Source organism: Protomyctophum parallelum (genome assembly GCF_964188405.1).
Source record: "Protomyctophum parallelum genome assembly, chromosome: 5".
NCBI classification, from domain to species: domain Eukaryota; kingdom Metazoa; phylum Chordata; class Actinopteri; order Myctophiformes; family Myctophidae; genus Protomyctophum; species Protomyctophum parallelum.
The window spans coordinates 2,398,740-2,416,938 of record NC_139702.1 but is presented as its reverse complement, the minus strand read 5'-3'; the positions used below and the strand labels follow the sequence as shown (position 1 = coordinate 2,416,938).

Sequence of the window (18,199 nt, the reverse complement as noted above, 5' to 3'; positions counted from 1 at the left end):
ACAATCATATAATTAGGCCATCTAAAGGTCAGAGGTCCTTTGACGAATGACTGTGAGCTTCGGTTCTTGACCGTTTCCCATGACAGACTCTCTATCCTATTGACAGACCCTCTATGGCTGGTCTAATGTATGAATCCAGTGTAGAGACTGGTGTGTGTGTGTGTGTGTGTGTGTGTGTGTGTGTGTGTGTGTGTGTGTGTGTGTGTGTGTGTGTGTGTGTGTGTGTGTGTGTGTACATTCTCACCATGCTGTAGTTCTTCTGGAAGTGTGCACCGTCACTGCAGAACATCTGAGCCAGAGCACTTTTCCCTACTGCAGCATCCCCTACACACACACACACACACACACACACACACACACACACACACACACACACACACACACACACACACACACACACACACACACACACACACTCACTTAGTGGGGGGCTGCAACCTTTGACATGAATTGCCATGTTTTCAATGTATTATTGATTAGTCTGTGCATGTGCCATATCAACATCTATCTATAAATACACCAAGTCTCTGTGTGTACGTAACGTACATACACTGGCCTGTTCTGACATCACAATGATGTTCTGACATCTTCATATAGACTCCATATTTGGGCATAAAAGAGACACAGACATAATAACTGGGTGGGGCATGCATTTCCAACTTGCATTGTTCCAAGTTGGCTAGTGACACGTAAAAAATAAATATTTTTCCAACTGATTATTTAATTTTTCTTCTTTAGAAATATTTTCTCCCTCCCACTCTCGAGTCAGTTATAGGAGTTTGAAGGAATGTAGAATTATGTGCAGGATGTAATTTGCATATACAGACGTGAGGGGGGACTTATTTAACTAGCCTAATATTTCCAACTGATTATTTTATTTGTATTCTTCTTTAGAAATATTTCCTCCCTCCCAGTTATTAGTCAGTTATAGGAGTTTGAAGGAATGTAGTAATAGTAACTATATGCAGGATGTAATTCACATACAGTTGTGAGCGAGGGGACATAATTTAACTGACATAGCCTACCTTTTTTTTTATATATTTAATTCCCCCTACGTCAATGTTGGCATGATCCAGGTTAAGTTACAAATTAGCCGCCTTTATCATCTTTTATTTTTTATTTTTCATGTCCTCACTGTATTGCATTACTGCTTGTTTTTTAATGCCGTTGCCTTGCTTTTCTTTTATTCTCCATTGTTCTGTAAAGCACTTTGAGCTGCATTTCATGTCATGAAAGGTGCTATACAAATAAAGTTTTATTATTATTATTATTAATATGTGTGAGCAATGTGTGGACTTGTCTAATAAACTATCCATCTGTGGGTTTGATGTTAAATGTAATCAACACACGTATATGTCACGTGTTGTACATTGAACATCAAACCTAACCTAAGATTTAGACTTTCAATCTATGTCATAATCGGTCAAATACATCTACGAGAGTCTAAATCTTAGGCTACATCAAAGCCAGTGATTGATTACAGGATCACAACAGAAACAAGCCCTTTAATAGGGCTTTCTGTGTTATCCTTTAACATCATTGCATACGAATACTTTTTGCAAACTGGTAAAACTATTCAATCAATCAATCAATCAATCAATCAATACTTAGCCTAATAGGAGAACGTTACAGTGAGTCGTCTGCAAATCTAGATAGTCGGAGGCATACTGGTTATCACTTATCACAGGATGGAATGAAACTGAAAGAGCTTGATATTGTTAACTTATTGTTTGTGATAGTGAATAGCAAAATGCAATGTGTGGAGTCTGTGGACACATAAGAAGAATGTAGCGTGGGATGTAGCTCTGAATCACAGCCTACCGACAAGCAGACACCGGGCTCTCAGCTTCACCATGTCAGAGGAGAACCTTCCTGCAGCTTATGTAAATCTCGAAAAAAAATCCTTACGAGGAAAAAAGGTCTCGTTTGTTTATAAGTGTTCACTGCTTTCTTCCGTACGCCTCCTCGGCAACAATGGACACGACGCGTCTCCTAGCAACCGGCCAAGGAGCTGCGCCACTGGACCAATCAGCGGGCGCGTACGAAGAGTCACGTGGACTTTGATTGGCCGGCTGCAACCAATGGCGGTGGCTGTAACGACGCAGAGGAGTGACGCATGTACGAGGCAATATCCAATAACCACCACTGGAGGGCGCAGATGGTCGATAATATGGAAACCTCTTCTCTGGTTAATCTCTATGAAATTAGTTAGTTGCTCATCATCATGGAAGTTGCATATTAATTGCCTAGTGAAATGTGCTTGTTTTGAACAATATTAGCCGACATATTTTACCATACTTTGTTTAGTTTATTGTTTCTAACTTCTTGCACATTTCGGCATTTGTCCGTGTTTGATGCCCCCCATTCATTAGGCCTACAGAGCAGTTGAAACTTGAAAGAATCCTTGACTTAATTCCCATTTTAGTCTGTTATTAAACTATTTAGTTTCCTGTGTGTTGTTTCAACGCCGGCAAAAGGAGCAGCCATAGGGGAGCGGGCCAGCGCGTGACTTGGAGGTCCTGTCTGTGTGAGACTGTGCGTCCTGTGCGCAAAGGCGCGCAACCCTCGTGATGTTTTCCGAGGGGGGTAAAGTAAAGCAGACCTACAAGCTCACAAAGCGTCACGTCCGAGGCGCCGTGTGAGCTTGTAGGTCTGCAGTTTTCGGCCGCGACGAAGCATAATAAATGGGGCTTTACGCGCACGGACACAATTTCTACCACCGGGGAGACTTGACAGCGAAAGCGCGCTCATGCGATCACCACGCTCTAACCCCCCCCCCCCCCCTCTCTCTCTCTCTCTCTCTCTCTTGAAGGACGAAGAACACGAGAGAGAGGGGGAAAGGGAGGGAGAGAGAGAGAGAGAGAGGGAGAGAGAGAGAGAGAGAGAGAGAGAGAGAGAGCTAGAGGCATAGTAAGAGAGAGAGAGAGAGAGAGAGAGAGAGAGAGAGAGAGAGCGAGAGAGAGGGGGAGAGATAGGGAGAGCGAGAGAGAGAGAGAGAGAGCTAGAGGGATAGTAAGAGAGAGAGAGAGGGAGAGAGAGAGAGAGAGAGAGAGAGAGAGAGAGAGAGAGAGAGAGAGAGGGAACACGGGGCAATGTCCATATACGGTACATTGATTTGAAATATCGAGAGAGAGGAGGACGAGAGACATTGAAAGGTTTAAAAGGACAGCCAACAGAATAATAGCCTATCGGCAGTGCGTGCGAGAGAGAGAGAGAGAGAGAGAGACACACACACACACACACACACACACACACACACACACACACACACACACACACACACACGCATAGCGGAAGCTTATCAGGGATTGTCCGCGTCTCGTGCCTCCCACACACACACACACACACACACACACACAGTCACGCACACGCGCGCGCGCACCGTCGCGTACACACACACACACACACACACACACACACACACACACACACACGCCGTGGTGGTGTTGGTGTCGCCCTCCTCGCCTTTGAGTGCAGAGCGGAGCGCGCTGGGGAACGGAACGGGGAGAGGAGGAGAGAGAGAGAGAGAGAGAGGAGCTAGTGTCTGACCATGGAGGGGATGCAGGCATATGGAGCTGGGAAGGCCGGAGGGGCGTTCGACCCCGTCACGTTTTTCCAGCAGCCCCACACCGTTCTCCGCATAGTGTCTTGGGTGAGTAGCTCTACTCCTCTGTCTCCTACTGTAGGCTATGCTACTGTAGCATACGTTTTGATTTCATAAGAGCCCACCCCACCCCCCACCCCCCCCCCCCCCCCCCCACGACGTGGACGAGCATCTGTCACGATGTCGTCGTCCACCCCCTGACTGACTGTCGCAGGTTATATTATTCCTTGTTGTTGTTGTTGTTGTGGTGATTTGACATTGAGATTGTCCTGCTGTTGTTGCCTACGTATACACCACACACACACCTCCACTCCAGAGCTAGCTGTGTGTGTGTGTGTGTGTGTGTGTGTGTGTGTGTGTGTGTACTTATGTGTTCACTGTTTATCTATTATTATTATTAGACTACATGTTCTCCACAAGACTTGGGTATGGCTTCTTATAGAACAGCACTATATAAATGTATAGATTATTATTATTTATTATATTTTTTCATTTTTTCCATCCTGCTGCCTCGACAGGCTGTGTGTATATTGGAATGATTACGATAGTGTTTATTATTATAGGCCTATAGGACCACCACCAGCTCAGTGGCCTTGTGGTTAGAGTGTCCGCCCTGAGACTGGGAGGTTGGGGTTCGATCCCCGGCCGGGTCAGACCAAAGACTGTAAAAATGGGACCCAGTGCCTCCCTGCTTGACACTCAAGCATCAAGGGTTGGATTGGGGGTAAGTCCCTGCGACATACTAGCGTCATGTCCAGGGGGTGTACTTGTACATCAAGCTGCCTCACGCTACAGAAACAGGAGATAGGCTCCTGCCCTATGGGCCTCACGGCTCGGCACCACCATGCAACAATAGTAAGTGTTTGTGGAGTTGGGCTATGGCTGGGACCTTCATTAGCTGTTCATTGTGTTACATTTAGGTCAAAAAGATGATAAAAACTCTGATGCTAGCCTTCAAAGCAACCAAAGGTATGGCACCCCCATATCTTGCAAGTCTGATCGGACCCTAGTAGAAACCCTCCCGCGCGCTCAGATCAGAGGCTGGAAGTGCCTTTGCTAAAAACACCGGGACAATGCTCCACAAGTCCCCAAACTCTTCTCCCTTCTGGCTCCAAAACCATGTAAAGCAGAACTGCAGACTCACTCCCAATCTTCCTCAATCTTAGCCCGTAACACTTGCCCATAGCACTTGCCCTAGCCTCGACGACCTATAGGCGTATACATAAACAATGTAAACACTTTGGAAGTACGTATGTCATACATGGAACCTCGGCGGCATTAGGTGAGTAGTTCATTGTATAAATCTCATGCTGGCTCACGCTTGTAAAATCATCAACAACAACAACAGCTGCCCAAAAAAAACATTAACAGATAGGCTACAGTACAGTACAGTTAGGCTACTGTCACTGCCTGCAAGAATGTGATGTTGTTAAATTGAAGTCCACTTAGCCTGCTTATATCATGCCCATACCATAGTGCTTGTACGTGGAACTGTTTGGCCACCGTGCCAATTCTTATAAACATTTTAGTTCTTCAGTTGAAGTGAGTCCGGCGTCACTGTGATGTCACTGTGATGTCACTGTGGTGCTGAATGGTTTGAATTTTGTGTGAGAGAAAACCGCAGTAGCCGATGTGTTTGTTTTGTTCTTTTAACCCATTCATGAACCCCTTTTGGCGTTATAGCTGTTGAAAAATAGCAGATCTACAAGCTCATAGCGTGGCACACATGTGCCGCGCTACCAGCTTGTAGATCTGCTATTTTTTGAAAAATCGTGAAAATGTGGCGTGAAAATCTTTTAATATGTATTCTTTCAGAGCGAATGTTTTTTATTTTTAACCCAAATCTTTGCTTCCGATGTCGGTCCCTGGAATAACATGTTCAGATGGGGGTCCCTGGAATAACATGTTCAGATGTCGGTCCCTGGAATAACATGTTCAGATGGGGGTCGACGGCCAATTATTACATATAATATTTTGGGGTCCTTGACATGAAATAGTTTGAGAACCACTGACATAGAAACATAGGTTTTTCAGAAATGTTCAGATTGTAGAATTGGCCTCAGGTCAGAATGGGTTAAAACCCATTCTGAACGGGAACCCATTTTGGTGTTAGCATCGCGTCGTGCTTTAGCTATTTAAAAATAGCAGATCTACAAGCTCATATCGCGCCACCGAGTGGCGCGATACGAGCTTGTAGGTCTGCTATTTTTGAAAAAAATCGAAGAACGACTGACATAGAAACATGGCTTTATCAGAAAACTGTCAGGATGTAGAAGACGTTTATAGAATCTGATCTCGGGTCAGAATGGGTTAAAGCGATGTCACATCAAGGTTTGATGGGTTATTGTATCATACCATATATGTATCGTGCTGTACAGTGGGGGGGGGTCCGGTATTGACTTGTCCCACCAGTGGATTGTGATGTTATCGACAGGAACACATTGTAGGTGAGATCATAATCATGAGCATATCTCTCTCTTTCTCTCTCTCCCTCTCTCTCTCTCTTTCTCTCTCTCTCTCTCTCTCTCTCTCTCTCTCTCTCTCTCTCTCTCTCTCTCTCTCTCTCTCTCTCTCTCTCTCTCTCTCTCTCCTGCGTTTCTATTAAATTGAACATAATGTGCAATGTGTTATGACATTGTAGATCAGCTCTTAAGTTGTCGGCAAGCGACACAGTCGAGGTAAAACATGTTTTTTTTACTTTCTTCAGTATTCTTCAGTACATCTCAGAGTACTTTTTACTCCACTACAACTACATGAAAACTTTAGTTACTATACTTACTAGTTGCTACTTTGTAGATTTTCTTTGTTTGTTGAGAAAACACACTAACCACTTCAGCCCTATATATTTTGTCCATTTGAAAATTGCAGCTCTACAAGCAGATCGGCTAAATGTGGGATGTTCTGTACAATGAGTACTTTTGCTTTTAAGCATACTTTGATGCAAATACCTTTACGTGTTTTAAGTGCATACTTCTACTTGTACTCAAATATATCTATCTACATTGCAGTATTGATAGGGCTTACGTATTGATACTTAAAGATGGAGTGCTGTGATCTTTTTTGTGAGGTGAAAGTAGTAAAGTCCTTCATTAGACCCCTCGGTGTGGTTGTTATGGGCAATGATGTCTTCCATTTGTATTTAGTGTTTCTTCCTGGAGGCTGAAACCTTGACAGTCAAACGTGCCAATGAAGAAAACTGTGATATAGTGACATCACAATATCATCCCTTCACCTAACCCCTCCCCCTTTTATCATATATCAACACCAGCTGTGGGTGTGGCTTCAGTTCAGGTGGATCACCACCCATCACCACCCACCAGGCAAACCAGGCATAATTAATGAACTGGTGGGAGTGTCCACATAAAGATGTAATTTTAACAGATACTGTACACTGTTTTGAAAAAAAATCTTCGTCCTTATATAATAAAATAAGGGTTTACGGTGGGAGTAAATCACGGCACCCCATCTTTAAGTACTCCATCCATCACTGAGGCCTTAGTGGCCTCAGGGAGTCAGGCTGGGGTGTTTTTGATGAGGCGTCTCAGGCAGGGTGTGAAGACAAGGAGAGGTGTGACAGACACAGTGGAGAGGGGAAGCTCATTTATAGCTAGAATAGATAAACATATAGAGACATAATTATAACAGTAACTGGAAAATATAACTAGGACCCAGAGAAGCTGTAGTGGGGAAATAGCAGTGGTGTAAACTGTAAAGTAACTATTAAGTACTTTACTGATTCTGAGGACACCCTTGAAAACAAGTGGCTGCAACTCAACGGACTTCAAAATAAATAAATACTTACATACTGTACCTTTATTATTTGTACTTTACTGTACTTTACTCGAGTATTTCCCATTTCCAATATATTTTTTATTTCTACTCCACTACATCTCAGAGGCAAATATTGTATTTTTACTCCACTACATTTATTTGAAAACTTTAGTTTCTATTTCTAGTTAGTTTGATCATTGTGATGTTCTCTCCCACCACCACCCCAGCACCACCGGTGGGCTCTGCTATTTCTGCTCCCCATGGGGGGGGGGGGGGTTATTTTGGTGTTAGCATCATGTTATGCTTTAGCTATTGAAAAATAGCAGATCTACAAGCTCAAGTCTGCTATTTTTGAAAAATCGAAGAACGACTGATTTTTTTTAGAATCTGATCTCAGGTCAGAATGGGTCGATCAGACCAGTGTGTGTCCAGTGGAAACCTCGTATGAATCTGATCTCAGGTCAGAATGGGTTAATCAGAGCAGTGTGTGTCCAGTGGAAACCTCGTATGAATCTGATCTCAGGTCAGAATGGGTTAATCGTGCCGAGCAGGGAGTAAATCCAGCAGAGCCGAACGCCAAGTCAGATATCATATGCACTCTCATTACTCATTCTCAAATCTATTTGTGAGTTGTCTGACAGAAATTCCTTTTATTTTCCTTTTTTCCTTTGGACCATATATTATTTTGGACCTTATTTTCGAATACTATATCTTTCAGGCAGATTAGAGCACTATGTCAAATGACACTTTCAAATACAATTACAATTTACAATTTAGGCATTTAGCAGACGCTCTTAATCCAGAGCGATTTACATTAAGCAGGAACAAAAAGCATGGGAATACATCACAAAAAAGCATTTATCATGAAACATGCGTAAGCTAAGAAAGTAACAGTGGAATATCTATATTATGAGACTATACATATAAACTATATATCTATACTACTATGCTATACATATGTACTATGGCGTGCTATGACTACATACAATGCAATTATAGTGCTGTCTACATCAGTGTCTCTCAACCTTTTTTGTCCCGGGGCACACTTTTCATAGCCTAAAAATCTCGGGGCACACCTAGATATATGGTGTGTGTATATACTGTATATATAATATATGATATATATATATATATATATATATATATGAACCCAATATACTTTTAAAAACACACATGACAGCACTCGTCAAATTACTTTAAAGAGAAAGAAAAGGACAGAGACAGTGCCTCAGTTTCACCAATTTATTTTTGAAAACTCATACAAAATGTAGCACACACATGTTCAATTTGTCAATGCAAAGTAATACTTCTAAATAAATAAAAAGGAGTTGTAAAAACAAGAACAAAACTCTTTTGCCACAATACAATGGTCTTAAACTTGAGCACTTTTGTACAAAGAAAATCGTAAAAAACAATTGATAAAAAGAAAAGTAAATATTTTTGACAAGTTCTGTCTTAGTGTGAACCTTGAGCTTGTTTTCCTGAACAAAGAGTTTTTATCCTGGCTGGATGATGGACAAACAGACACGGAGCTCTTCATTTTCAAGTCAGGCTTGAAAAGCTAAGCTCACAGGTAGGTTGTGGAAAAGGGGAGCAGCACTGCCATTGCGCTGGCTGTGATGGCTGGATATTCTTTCAAGTATCAAGAGACTTGCCTGCTTCGTTGTGTCTTTCTCCTTTTTTTCTTTCAAGCTCACGAAAAAGTGTTTGTCCTTCGTAGCGAGTTCATCATGATTGGTATGAAGGTGGCGCTTCAGTTTACTCGGAACCATGCGCTGTTTGCAAGCTTGAATCCACAAACTATACACAGCGGAATCGGGTACGTTTTATCCCCAGTAAACGTGAATCCAAACTTCATGTAATCATCGCGGTACGCCGGAACAGTCTGGCAGGGGCTTTCTTTGTAGGCGTTGCGTTGTAGCCGCCGTTGTTGCTGTTGTTGCTGTGCCGTCGTCAGGTGGAGGTGACTCGGCGGCGCTGTGTGTGCTGCTGTCGGGTTCTGGTGGTGTCTTTCTGGAGGGAGCGAAATGTCTGTGCTGTGCCCCATTTATACAGTAAAGTTGCCAGGCGATTAACATTTCTATGGCCGATGGTCGTTAAGAGTGAAGAGTCTATTGTTCCGTCGTCATGTTGTTTTCGCATGTCTATTTAGACGTGTGACAACAACAACGACGCAACAATAGGACGCCTATCTATCGCTTTCGGGGGAGGGCTAGTGTTACTTTTGGTCAAAATCTCGAGGCACACCTGGAGATTTCAAAGGCACAGTAAAGTGCCGCGGTACATAGGTTGAGAAACACTGGTCTACATAACATGCTATAAGTCTATCAAATGCTATCTAAGTCTACCGAAATGCTATCTAAGGGGCTAGGGTAAGTGCTATGGGCCATGATGGAGTCTGAAAAGGTGGGTTTTCAGACTACGGCGGAAGATTGGGAGTGATGCTGCAGTTCTGACTGCAATGGGAAGTGCATTCCACAGTTTTGGAGCCAGAAGGGAGAAGAGTTTGGGACGTGTGGAGCGTTGTCCCGGCGTTTTTAGTGAGGGTACTTCCAGCTTCCCTGCGTTGGCTGATCTGAGTGCGCGGGAGGGTTTGTAGGGTTCAATCATACTTGTAAGATATGGGGGAGCCATACCTTTGGTTGCTTTGAATGCCAGCATCAGAGTTTTGTATTCTGTGCGGGCAGCGACCGGGAGCCAGTGGAGGGAGCGGAGCAGGGGGGAGACATGTGAGAATTTTGGCTGGTTGAAGACCAAGCGAGCTGCGGCATTTTGGATCAGCTGGAGAGGCTTAAGTGCACATGCTGGTAGGCCAGTAAGGAGGGAGTTACAATAGTCGAGTTTTGACAAGACTGTTGTCTGGATTAGGAGCTGGGCTGATTCCTGGGTGAGGAACGGTCTAATTCGTCGTATGTTATAGAGTGTGAACCTACAGGATCGAGTGACAGCTGTGATGTGAGCTTTGAACGAGAGCTGACTGTCCAGGACAACACCGAGATTCCTGGCTGTTGGGACAGACGTTACCAGGGCGTTGTCTACGGAGGTAGTTAGCTCCCGCATAGGGCAGGACTTAGCTGGGAAGAAGAGAAGCTCAGTCTTGTCTGGGTTCAGCTTGAGGTGATTGGAGGACATCCACTGTGAGATGTCAGCCAGGCATGCAGTGATGCGCTCTTCCACCTGAGTGGCAGAGAGGGGGGAAGGATAGGAACAGTTGTGTGTCATCGGCGTAGCAGTGATAGGATATATTGTGAGCAGAGTCAAATATGACTGTCAAGATTGTGACCTTGGTCAATCAAATCAAGATGACATAATGTGACACCCACACGTATATGTGGCACCCGTATGTTCATTGCAATTTCAATATAGGATAGGCTTTGACATAATATGGTAGTCATATAGCTTATATGGAACAAAATCTATACTTTCACTTGACTCTCATACATAATTTGAAGAGAAAAGAACACTGCCAGAAAATACTGTCTAACCTACAGTTGAGGCTGCACGGTACAGCACCACCCAAGAGGCCAAATTGAAAAAACTGAACACTGATTGCTCTTATAGTTTCTGAGGTTAGCTTTGGATTCACAGACACTCATAGGGGATTCACACTGAGACGGACTGAATCCATTTAATTGGAACCGTTTCCGAATACGGTTGCCTGGTCCCCGATGGCCATGATTCACATTGCCCGAGATTCAACAACAGGATTTACATTAGATAATTGACACTGGTTGTTACAAAATCATATGATAATAATTTAAGAGAAAGAGAAACTAGATTGGGGAGCCAGCAGGTACAGCACTCTTCTTTGGGTCCACAACAATTCATTGCTGTCGGGCAGAAACCTCTGCTCTCCATAATTTAACATTTTGTGTTTTTATTTAATTAAATTAATGCCCTACGTGTCCATACTACCCTACTACAGCGTAGTAGGGTAGTATGGACAGTAACCAAGTAAAGTTACTTGAATACTGTGCCTATAACTAAAACAATTATCTGTACTTGATTACTTGTGTACTTTTTTTTTGGATGCTATATTTGGATCACTCCACTACATTTTCAAAGACAAGCATTGTGTACTTTTGACTCCACTACATTTCTTGGAAAGGAAAAAGTACATTATGAATAAACCACTTATTCAAATTACCACTTAACCACGAACTCACCTAATTCAATTTTGGTGAAAAGTTCAGATCTAAAAGGTCACAACGTATCACGTGGCACGTGCGTATGTGCACGCACGCACGCGTGCGCGCACACACACACACACACACACACACAAATGCGCGGTGCAAAGTAACATTTACTCTATCCTACTTAAGAACAATTTTGAGGTACTTCACTTGTGTATATTTTTTAATAATTGTAACTTTTACTCATAGGCGGAGCTTGAAGTTGACGCTGGGGGGTGCGACTGCTTGGCCAACGACACCCGCGCGCACGTTTATTTTTTATTAAATTTTATTATTTTAGCGTTTTTACAATGCCCTAACCCCTAAAAATGAGTTATTTAGGTAGTACAGCAGCTCACACACATGCACTACAGCCATACAGCGAGTCATCATATCATGATAAGAGAGATGATTACAAACTACAGTCAGAAGCCAGAAGGTATTAAAGTTAAAAAAAAAGGGGGTGCAGTGCACCCCCTGAACCCCCCCAAGCTCCGCCCATTTACTCCACTACAATAATTTGACAGCTTTAGTTTGGAGAGTAATTTAGCATAACCACAAATGCAGCACGGCATTCTTTCATCTTCTTGCAAAACAAATACTGTCTGACAGTGACACGCATTCACACACACACACACACACACACACACACACACACACACACACACACACACACACACACACACACACACACACACACTAACTTAGCACCCACATGTCAGAATTCTGACACAGAGCTTGGTAATTAATTATTTCAAGGTTAGCAGTAGGATGGATGGAGTCAGCAAGGATGGATGTGTTTGTTTGCTTGCATTTATGCATGTTTCAGACTGAAAAAATAATAATATAATAAATAATACTATTTTGTTGGACACATTCAGTACTATACTGTAAATGAGACTCTTCTTGTAATGAATACTCATCACACCTGAGTAAAAGTATATTTGCAAATAATTGTTATGATTTGCAACTTCAAGTGCCATCTGACCGGGCACCCATTTTGGTATTAGCATCATGTTATGCTTTAGCTATTGAAAAATAGCAGATCTACAAGCTCATATCGCGCCACCGAGTGGCGCGATACGAGCTTGTAGGTCTGCTATTTTTTGAAAAATCGAAGAACGACTGACATTTTTAGAATCTGATCTCAGGTCAGAATGGGTTAATCAGACCAGTGTGTGTCCAGTGGAAACCTCGTATGAATCTGATCTCAGGTCAGAATGTGTTAAAGCGACACTATACCTTATTTTTAGTATGTTAATACAATATGACTTCTACCTTTGGGGTGGTTGTATTTTGTCTCCCTGCTCATCTATTGAGCCATTTAGATGGTGTCAAAGGTCATGTCTCACATAGACACAGGACCTGGCATGGATTCTGACCTGATGGTCAAGATTCAATTCATCCCCTGAGGAAGCAGGCAGGCTCTATTAGCTCAATGGTAAAAGAAAAAACATGTTGGCACTTGCGCTGCAGGGAAACGGGTGAGAATCTGAGGTAGAAGAGGAAAGTTATATACAGTACAGTTAAGACACTGTAGTGTTGGCCTGGGCCGTGGCTCAGCGGTCCAGGCACCTTGGCTGGTAGTCCAGTCTGGCAGTGTGCCACGCGGGTTCGACTCCCGATCCCGACGGCCTTCACTGCATGTCACCCCACCATCTCTCTCTCTCCACATTTCCTGTCAGCCTACTGTCTGTCCCTCCATAAAAAAATATAAAATAAAGGAATAAAATAATTCAGACACTGTAGTCAGATCAATCAACTTCACCTTGTTTTGGCTGTTATTGTATTTTCATATTTGGTAATAACAAAAACATGCAAGTCTATAGTACTCTATGCTAATTTAAATCAGATGTTACTTGAACCCTATAGCGTCCATATTCTGAGCATATCATAATAGGTTAACTATTGGCTACTATTATTAACCGAAAATAGCCTTGTAGATCTGTCATTTTCAGCTAAGTGCTTATTGGTGTAGAGTCTGTAGAGTAGACTGTAGAGGGAGAAAACTACGGTAGGTATCTAAAGATAGACCCTTGTGGGATCCCATTTAAACGGAATATTTAGGGTTTAAAGAATGAGACGTTCTCACAGAGGTGTGCACTTAAAGGACAAGGCGAGACAGAGATAAAAGTGACTAAGTGAAGAGAGAGAGAGGAGGAAGACAAGGACAAGGAGAACGCTACGAGATAAATGATGAGAAGTGTAGATATAAGTAAATGGAAGGTCAGGATGGTGCCCTCCATTTTTCTGTCTGTCTGTCTGTCTGTCTGTCTGTCTGTCTGTCTGTCTGTCTGTCTGTCTGTCTGTCTCTTTTCTCCCGTGTTCACACACACACACACACACACACACACACACACACACACACACACCATGGATTTATATGAGCAACTGCTACCATGGTGACGGCAGCAATCAGATATCCCCACAGCCAAGACCAACACACTGCTGCAGACACTCAGTATAAGAGCACGCACATGCACATGCACACGCACATGCACATGCACATGCACATGCACATGCACATGCACATGCACATGCGCACACACACACACACACACACACACACACACACACACACACACACACACACACACACGAAACGCATGTGGCTGTACTGGATTATTCTACAGTTCAGCCACCTTGTTGTCCATGAGTGTGCCTGAGGAGCCTGAGACTAATTCAATGATAGTGCATAATGGTGCTATTACTGCACGTATGCGTCCTTTCTTTCAGAGCACATACTGAGGACACTCACCACGTTTAAAACCCACCTTTTCAGACTCACATTCCCATATAAATCCCTATCCCACTTTGTTTATAGTTTCCTTTTTGGCAACAATCTGTTTATTGATATTGTAAAGTTTACACAAAGGTGAAAGTGATCAAAACATTAGAAGCAACAATGGATTAAGTAAGACTTTCACAAAGACAAAGCAAAATGCTGTAGACACTGATTTAACCCACTTTGGGCGGGCACCCATTTTGGTGTCAGCATCATGTTATGCTTTAGCTATTGAAAAATAGCAGATCTACAAGCTCATATCGCGCCACCGAGTGGCGCGATACGAGCTTGTAGGTCTGCTATTTTTGAAAAATCGAAGAACGACTGACATTGTTTTAAATCTGATCTCAGGTCAGAATGGGTTAATCAGACCAGTGCGTGTCCAGTGGAAACCTCGTATAAATCTGATCTCAGGTCAGAATGGGTAAACTATAGTTTATCAGTAAAGCGACTTTGAGTACCTATCGTAAAGCGCTATATAAATCATATATTATTATTATTATTATTAACATTATCATTGTTCAGCCGTTAGGTGACGTAATAACCCAGGGCTTCTCTCAAAGTGGGGCAAGCAGGGTGTCCTCAGCTAATGTGTTAACCCATTCTGACCTGAGATCAGATTCATACGAGGTTTCCGCCGGACACACACTGGTCTGATGAACCCATTCTGACCTGAGATCAGATTCATACGAGGTTTCCGCCGGACACACACTGGTCTGATGAACCCATTCTGACCTGAGATCAGATTCTAAAAATGTCAGTCGCTCTTCGATTTTTCAAAAATAGCAGACCTACAAGCTCGTATCGCGCCACTCGGTGGCGCGATATGAGCTTGTAGATCTGCTATTTTTCAATAGATAAAGCATAACATGATGCTAACACCAAAATGGGTCAGAATGGATTAAAGGACCACTTCATCACTTTTCAACCTCACTTCATATACAGTAATTGGTCCTCAATAATGATCATAATGAAATGGCACAATTGTTTTCTACTCATAGGAGGGCTGTGGGCAGTTCAGAAACCCGTCCACCAGTGACATCATCGATGGAGAATCCAAGCTAATAGAAACTGCAGGCTTTCTATTCGTGAAAAGTTGCAATGCGAAAATGGTAGCCATCGTTCTCACGATAATACAAATCTAAATATATATATTTTTTTTAAATCTTGTTTAAAAAAGATCTGCCTAACGATGATGGATGGGTTTCTGAACTGCCCACATTCCTCCTATGAGACACAGACAGAGTAGGAAGAAATGTTGCTATTTTATCATAAACATTAGTGAGGACCAATTATATGTGTCACGATCCGTGACGTTTTCTGCTGTGTTTTCTAGTGTTCCTTGTTCCTAATTTGGGTTAGTGTTTTACTGTTCTGTTGTGCTCTTTATTTTGTAGTATTTAGTGTCCTGGTTTCCTTTGTGGTTACTGTTACCTGTCTTGTCTCACCTGTGATTATCTGTTTGCTCCACCTGTGTCCTGTTAGTCACTTAGCCAATCCCTGTCTTGATTTTGAGTCGTGTTCACCTGTGCCCTGTTTTCCTTGTGTGTATTTATACGCCCCTGTTTCTTTAGTTCCTTGTCAGTTCATTGTTGGTTGTCAAGTGTGATGTTGCTTGAATGAATGAATAGTTTATTTTGATCTTTTGAGTGATCGAAAAGGCATAGGCAGAAGCTTAAAGTTTATTAGTGCCTATACTTATCTCAATGTATTCCAAAATACTGTTGAAGATATGCATCACAATCAACATATAAACAAAACAAACAAATGCCATTTAACGAAGGAGAATAGAAAATTAAACAAACAAAAAACAAAACAGACAACGAGAAAAAACAAAACAAGGAGGGGAAAAAAGACAAAAACAGACAACGCTACAATGTTATACCTTAGTCCAACACTACATGGCATAAAACAAGGCTCAGCTCCCCGCTCATTCCAGGTTATATCTATGCAATAATTCCTTTTTGAGTCTATTTTTAAATTGTTTTAGGTTGTTGCTTTGCTTTATTGGCTCAGACAAGCTGTTCCACAGCTTAACTCCATGAACAGAAACACACATGCTCTTTAAGGTTGTTCCAACACTTATTTGTTTGAAGTTTAGTTCCCCTCTCAGCTCATACCTCCCATCCCTATCTCTATCCCTATGTTCCCGGATTTTGGTGAATAAAACCTCCTGCATTTAGACTTCTTTGCCTCTGCGCCTCCCTGTCCTGCATTTGGGTCCTATACCTTCTTGATTCACATCGTGACAATATGATAGGTTGAAAAGTGGTGAAGTGGACCTTTAACCCAGAGGTTCCAAAACGTTTCAGTTCGAGACCCAAATGAGAGATTAGAGATTAGATTAGATTAGAGAGTTTAAGAACTACCAAATTGATAGGCCTAAATATTTGGCTGTGGACTCCCATCTGGAAATGTTTTGTTCCAGGGACCCCCAGAAGAGAAATAGCAGATGTACAAGCGCCAAGCATGGAACAAAGTGATGCGCTGTGAAATTGTATATCTGCTATCTTTGAATAGCAGCATGTTTTTCAGAAAACTTAGGTTATATGATTTATAGATTTTCAAAGGCGAAAGCATCATATATAGTACCAACAAGGTGGACTAGTGGATTTACTAGTGGACTAGTTGCTTAAAGCCCTAGTAGATCTGCTATAAAAATAAGACAAATACACATTATCTGGGGGTCCTTGACATGAAAACACTTTGGAACTAGACAAAGTGCCAATCGGCACAGGTCTCCACCAGGGCAGGTCAGGTTGTGGCCTCATGGTGGCGCTATAACAGGCTGTTGAGGAAGATTTGGGCCGGAGGTTCGTGTTGGAGGGATGCAGGTGCAATGTTTTTCCATGTGTGCATACATAAGTTGTATACAGATGCAGTTATAGCTAAAAACAGGAATTGGCCTGTTATAGCGCCACCGTGAGGCTGATTTTGAGGAAAAAATTGTGGCATGTCGTCCTCGGCCTAGTGAAAATGTGCGTGTATAATTTAACGGAAATTGCACACTGTGTTTGTGATTTGTGGCCTTTTTTGGAAATGGACGAATCGTGTGAGCTTTGGAAGCCAATCTTAGCCAATCAGGATGGAAGATGGGAAATGGTGCCGCTCCGTGTTGATCACATGACTATGGAGATAGTGTATACCGATTTGCGTGAAATTTGGATAAAAGGAGTAATAATAGAAAATGTGTTTTACATATGTCGGCCTCCTGGTGGCGCTATAAAGAGCAGATGTGAAAAATTCCAGGCAAAGGTTTTTCCTTGGCCTCTAGGGAGTTGGCATACAAAGTTATCCACAGATCCGTGCAGTTAGAGGTAAAAGCACTTTTCGGCCAGTTATAGCGCCACCTTGAGTCTGAGTTGAAATTGTTCATGTGGCATTTTGTCCTCGGCCTAGTGGGAATGTGGGTGCACAATTTCACGGAAATCACGCGATGTGTTCATGATTTGCAGCATTTTGTTTGAAACTGAGCACTCCTGTGAACTTTGGAAGCCAATCTTAACCAATCAGGATGGAGTCTGAGAAATCTGAAAGAGCGGTTTCGTTGAATGGCTCTAGAGAGACTGTGTACCAATTTGCGTGATGTTTGGACAAAATCTGTAGGTGTACTGTGCAAAAACTTGTTTTGCACAAAGCGGCCTCCTGGTGGCGCTATAACAGGCCGTTCTGGAAAGTTTGGGGCAGAGGTTCATCGTTGGCATCCAGGGAGTGTGTGTGCAAAATTTGGCATCGACCGGGTTAACGGTGGCCGAGATTAGCTGCTCACGGACACACGGACGGACACACGGACACACGGACGGACACGCGGACGGACGGAGTGCAAAACATACTCTCCCCACATGCCTTCGGCCTGGTGGAGACAAC

At 42.8% G+C, this 18,199-nt stretch overlaps 2 protein-coding genes across 2 annotated transcripts in view; one reads left to right on the top strand and one right to left on the bottom strand.

The window, feature by feature from the left end:
- Positions 1-1,944, bottom strand: part of ift27 (intraflagellar transport 27 homolog (Chlamydomonas)) — a 28,461-nt gene extending 26,517 nt beyond the window's left edge. Inside the window, exons 1-2 of the mRNA XM_083764260.1 lie at positions 1,822-1,944; positions 245-324 (exon numbers count right to left, since the gene is read on the bottom strand). Of these exons, the coding sequence (XP_083620386.1) occupies positions 245-324; positions 1,822-1,855 (114 nt within the window). The 5' untranslated portion in view covers positions 1,856-1,944. The remainder of the gene's footprint in view (positions 1-244; positions 325-1,821) is intronic.
- A 1,499-nt stretch (positions 1,945-3,443) lies between these two features.
- Positions 3,444-18,199, top strand: part of syngr1b (synaptogyrin 1b) — a gene marked incomplete at its 3' end in the record, with an annotated part of 37,485 nt that continues 22,729 nt past the window's right edge. The window contains 1 exon segment of the mRNA XM_083766263.1: positions 3,444-3,652. Coding sequence (XP_083622389.1) covers positions 3,551-3,652 — 102 coding nt within the window. The 5' untranslated portion in view covers positions 3,444-3,550.